Consider the following 6,124-nt stretch of genomic DNA (forward strand, 5'->3'; position numbering starts at 1 on the left):
TAGTTTTTAAACTCATAACACAAAAGTAACATATATAAGTGTCGCCCCTGAGAATGCTCAGATCCCCTAAGTCAATCAGCTCCTTTCCCTTCTTACAAGAAGTACATGCGACTAAACATAAGATAAAAATTGTAAGCCTACGACTTAGTGATAAATCACAACACCTAAATATTATACAAATAATATGCATCTGGGAATTCACATAAGAACATAACTGAACACGCATAAAATGTTATCTGGCATATATCCTAATTAGCATGCTAACATATCTGTCTACAGTCCCTAGATTCCCTTCAAGAGGTCCATCTCTAATAGATCGAGTATTGACCACTTCCCTCCAAGAAGGTCTATCATGGTCTTGGTTCCAGTGGATTCCCTTTACAGTCTATCTCCATTAGTCTAAGATATACATATGATCTATATAGTAAGTAAGTTTGCGAGAACTCACCTCAATAACTGATAAGATGATCCATAAAGGGAGCTAAATGGTAGAGAGGCTGTCTCGAATCACTACACATATAATTAACCTTAATTCATAAATTAAGGTATAACATCTAGTTAAATCTCCTAACCAACCTCCTTAAGGGAAAAATACTATTCCGCCCCTATCCTGTGACCAAAGGTACATTTCTTTTATAGATTTGACAAAAGTTAAACTTGGTAAATGGTCAACAGTCTCCGTGCCATGATGAGACCAAAACTGCGTCGTAGTCCTATCTGATTTCTGTGGGTCACAAAGGAAACATCCACCACATCGTGGTTATCTATTGACCACATCGTGGTCCTCTTCATACCACATATCACGAAGATTTCACCCCACCATGCCATGGCCCTCCATCGACCACGCCATGGGCTGTCTGGCAACTTCATTCTTTTTTGGAGCTCTTAATCTGTTAAGACTTAAGACAACTCATGATACTTTACAACAAGCTCCTTTACACCATAAGGAACCATACAAATCTTAACTTTATGGACATGCATGTCGAATGCATGTCCCTTTCTAAACCTAGGTCAAAAATGGATAAAATGGGGTCAACACCCCATGCATGTCATTTTTTTCCTATATAATTAAACTAAAGAATTAGGACATACCAGATACACCTACGATGGAAAGTCACACCCCATTAAATAGTAGTACTCGATGCTTTTGATATTCTTCATATTTTGCTACAAAATTTTTCCTTCTCGACTATTAGGCTAGAGGGAGTGATGTCACTCTTGCCATACTATTTTTTTGTCACGTTGCCACACATCTTCAACATATTGCCATTTAAAAGGGGTAAGTTGCCATGATATCTTGAACATTTTTGAATTATTGGAAAAAGAAAAATGGGGATCTATAGACTTTCTCTCTGAATTGCCAAGTTCACCATTTTGAGGCCAAAAGGTGGTGTTCATTCGGCACTACCGAACCGATATCATCTTGCCGAGGGCTAGCACCGAGCCATTCCCTCTAGCCTTATATACTAAGTTGATTGTCGAGCGATATCATTGGGTTCAACCCGAAATGTCACTAATGATTATTTTTTTAAATGATATAGATTTACGATCCCCACACCGGTCGTCGGATCCCCAAAGGACCTCTCTAATAGAATTTAATATCAACTTCTTTTTAACATGTTTTTCTAACCATTTTGTTTTGGCATACACAAAAGATTAACCGTATATTTTGTTACCTGATTCGTTTCCATTTTGATGTTAAAACTTTTTATTAAAAAAATGGTGTTGCTATAATTAACTATTTATAACTAGGTTTTTTTTTTAACAGTTTCAGTCAATAAAAATAATTAAATAATTAGACAGGATATAATTAGTTAATTACATTACATAACAACAATCATGGTTAGAAAATTAATAGCAAGCGGTTAACAATAATCATGGTTAAAAAATTAATAGCAGTCGGTTTTTGTAGAGGGGAGATTAATATTCTGAAGCAAATAAAATATTATTTTCAATCATTAAGTTGTCAACGCCATTGGACGTTGATATATTGTCAAATAGTTAATATACGACTTTGAAGAAATGCCTACTCGCAATCACTCTGTTATGACTTCACCCCCAAAATAGAGTCATGATCAACCAGAGACCGATCAAATCTAGACCATTTCCTTCTTCTTCCTCTTCGTTAATTTCAACTTCAGCATCATCTGCATCAGTGTCTTCCCTTCCTCCATCATCGTCTCTCATACATAAATCCGACCAAACCATACCCAAGATGGGTAGAAGATCAATCCTTAAACCAACCCTAGCTACAATCCTCTTAATCTTCGCTCTTTACGCCCTCTTCAATACCTCAATTTACCCTCATCCGGACAACACTTTACCTACCCAAACCAGATTTCAAGTTCCCCAAAAAGCAGTTCCAATTTACATGTACGATCTGCCAAGAAAATTCACCTATGGCGTTATAGATAGCTACACACTCGCACGAGGTGGGTCGCCAAACGAAGATGTAACAAAGATTTCGTTTCCAGGGAATCAACACGCCGCTGAGTGGCACTTGTTTTCTGATTTGAATAATCCCAAAAGATCCGGGTCTTATGTGACCAGGGTTTCGGATCCGGACAAAGCTGAGCTGTTCTACGTGCCATTCTTTTCATCATTGAGCTTGGTGGCGAACCCTAATCGCGGTGGGGCGGGGTTCAGGGAGACGTATAATGACGAGGAGACGCAGGAGAGTTTGATGGAATGGTTGGAGAAACAATTGTATTGGAAGAGGAATAATGGGTGGGATCATGTGTTTATCTGTCAGGATCCAAATGCATTGTACAAAGTTGTTGATCGTGTGAAAAATGGGGTGTTACTTGTTTCCGATTTTGGAAGGTTGGGTCGAGATCAGGCGTCGTTGGTGAAGGATGTGATACTACCATATTCTCATCGGATAAATTCTTACAAGGGTGAGATCGGGGTTGAAAACCGGAAGTCGCTGATGTTCTTCATGGGGAACCGATATCGGAAGGAGGTATGAGGCTATGAGCTAGTTTTTGTTTTCTATAATTCTTCGTCACATAGCAATTTCGTTCTTAATATGCTGTCAATTTGTTTCTAAGAGCAAACCCAGATCAAGAACATGTGTATTTTAGCTCCGGTTGATCACACATAATTATAGTCTTCTCTAACTCCAAGTTTCTCAAACACCCTTCTGATTCAAATAAACCCCAAGTTTCATCATTTTAGTTTTGTGAACAATGTGTGCATTGTGACACTTTTCAAAACCTTTGCCACAAAATCAGCTATAATTCAGCTGCACAAATCTGTTTAAGGCCATATAATGCCTTCCTCAGCCTATATATTTTCTCTTCTTCCCCTTTCTTTATGAAAAACACACTCTTTACATCGAGTTGAAAAACTTTATCTTTAGAAGCTGTAATGAAATGCTTCACACGTTTTATCCAGAATCAAAATGGTTAACCCATTATCTTAAAGTTGTCTATTGTTTAAACATCAGATATTACTTGCATTATGCGATTCAGTTGCACCCTTCTAGTTCCTTTCTCTACCAATGCCATTCTCTTATCATTCCCACGCTTCAATGTTCATTAATTTTAACATGAGAGGAGTTGGGGGGAGGGGGACAAAAGAAGGGCAAATAGGTAAAGGGTTTATGTCGTAATACATAAAGCCATGTTGTTTGCCTGTTATTGTTACTGTAGAGTATACAAAAAAAATCCATTGATGAAAAAAAAAAAAAAAGACAAACTAGAAAGCATTATAATGGTACTCATATTTGCCTACCCATTGTGGATATTGTTGTAGGGAGGAAAGATTCGTGATTTGCTGTTTCAGATACTTGAGAGTGAAAAAGATGTTATAATAAAGCATGGTGCTCAGTCAAGGGAGAGTAGGCGAATGGCTACACAAGGGATGCATACTTCTAAATTCTGTTTGCATCCAGCTGGTGATACACCATCAGCATGTCGCCTTTTTGATGCCATTGTCAGCTTATGTGTTCCTGTTATCATCAGTGATTATATTGAGTTGCCTTTTGAAGATGTCATAGACTACAGGAAAATTGCTGTTTTTGTAGACACAAGTTCAGCCATAAAGCCAGGCTACTTGGTTAAATTGCTCAGAGGAGTAAAAAAAGACCGTATAATCGAATTCCAAAGGGAATTGAAAAAGGTACACATGCAAGAAATAGCAACCTACTTTCATTTACTTGTTTTCCTATTACAGCATTGCATTTAATCCTTTTTTTGTTTTTATTATATAATAGTTTGTGATATTCTTGCTATAGTATGATGTTGTTGACATGAATTTTGTAATGTGATTAGGTGCAACACTACTTTGAATATGATGAGCCAGATGGAACAGTGAAGGAGATTTGGAGACAAGTTTCTTTAAAGCTTCCACTTATTAAACTAATGATCAATCGTGATAATAGGCTTGTGAAGAGGCAATTAATGGAATCCGATTGTTCTTGCATTTGCTCAAACCAAACAGGGTTTCATACATCATTATGAAGAAGATTGTTGTGTCAATGCTTCTTGACAGTAAAACTAAATATGATCATTCTTGAGATTATGAGGCTAAATTAGTCGCTAGTTTTATATGAGAGTTTTAGTAGCTGATTTGAACATAGATGAGAGAAAGAAGATGACTAGCTATACGGTATGAGTTCATGTTGTACCATGGAATGATTTTGGGTTTTAGCCATGTGAGATGATGATTTTGAGGGATATATGTATTGTATGGCAATCCCTTTAAAGGTTGTAACTATATTTTAAATCGGGATGTAAATGACTTTTGAGCCATCAATTATCATTTTTGTTACGTTGTTGCTGCTTAGTTTGTTAAGTAGAAACATATATAAAACCACTAAGATGTTGCTCTTGGTTTTACAAATTCATGTAGACTTACATTACATGTCAGTGAATATAAAACATCAAATACAAATTGTCCAAACTTTGAAGTGACCTCGTAAGCGATGCCATATATTACCCAACTAGTACAAAAGCATATCATCATAAGTTAAAACATTCCCAAAGTTGACTATTATTACAACTTTGACATCCCTGTCGTTATCAACTCTTAATTCATGTAATCTTTCACTTCATCACATAATAGCTGTTGTCTTGGGTGTTTGTATAATGTGGTTCTGTAGGGTGTTGTCACAAATTGATGGTGCTGCTACATCACGATTCACCACATTGGTTGGTTAATGGTTATACTTGGATTTGTTTGGCTGCAATGGAAGTTGGATACTATTTATGTTGTTGTATACTTAAGTCTGGAAGTTTCCTCTGTTCCGATTTTGCCCCTGGTGATTGACCCTTATATGTATGTAAATGGCAAGGATGTGTAGTTGGTGGATTTGTTTGGTTTTGTTACATTTGCTGTTCACTCACAAGGGTGATGGTGTTGTCACAACTCACAAATTCATGGGGCTGCTACATTTAAGACATTGGATGGATACCTTTGGCTGCAATAGGAACTTGCTGTATACTCAAGTCTGGAAGCTTCCCTCTATTCCCATTTTGCCCCTGGTGCTAGATCCTTATATGTAAATGGCAAGGATGGTTTGCTGGTGGATTGGGCTGGCTACAATGGATGTTCTCTCCACAAGGCTGCTTGTAGTTCTCATGGTTTTGACGATTATGTCCCTACGAGTGCCAGCATCCCGCTGCTTCTCTCTCTCTCTCTCTCTCTCTCTCTCTATATATATATATATATATATATATATATATTTCAACCGTTTGAAAAAAAATTAATTTCTCTTTTATAAAAGTTAAAAAATAATGGTTTTTATACAGTGATTTTCTAACGTATGCCATAATTTGCATTAATTATGATATATTATTATATTAATTGTGAAATCTATTAAATATAGAGAATATTTTAAATAATAAATGCATTTCATATTTTTCAATAACGATTTTTCCATATTAATATAATTAATATATTTAACATTTAATTATTATATTTATTCTTTCGGCACATATTAGAAAATCATTTTTACAAAATAAAAAGAAATTAGCCTAAGATAGAAAACCTGTCCTTAACCCTGTAAATAAAACATAACCCTGGATCGGGAATTCTAGTGGTTGATCTCACCTTCGAAGATCTCACGACTTTGTTATCAGGTAAATCCTCAAAATTTGTTCCGCACGTTTGTTGTCTTCTT

At 36.3% G+C, this 6,124-nt stretch overlaps 1 protein-coding gene across 1 annotated transcript; it reads left to right on the plus strand.

Annotated features, from left to right (window-relative positions):
• Positions 1 to 2,015: 2,015 nt before the first annotated feature.
• LOC145167340 (putative arabinosyltransferase ARAD1) lies at positions 2,016 to 4,773 on the plus strand. The gene is made up of 3 exons (XM_079086517.1): positions 2,016 to 2,962; positions 3,757 to 4,122; positions 4,275 to 4,773. Exons 1-3 carry the CDS (start codon positions 2,072 to 2,074, stop codon positions 4,461 to 4,463), a joined length of 1,446 nt encoding a protein of 481 aa, XP_078942643.1. The 5' UTR covers positions 2,016 to 2,071; the 3' UTR covers positions 4,464 to 4,773.
• Positions 4,774 to 6,124: the final 1,351 nt, after the last annotated feature.

The sequence above is a fragment of the Lactuca virosa genome, chromosome 3 (genome assembly GCF_052849685.1).
Source record: "Lactuca virosa cultivar CGN04683 chromosome 3, Lactuca_virosa_CGN04683_v6, whole genome shotgun sequence".
Classification (NCBI taxonomy): domain Eukaryota; kingdom Viridiplantae; phylum Streptophyta; class Magnoliopsida; order Asterales; family Asteraceae; genus Lactuca; species Lactuca virosa.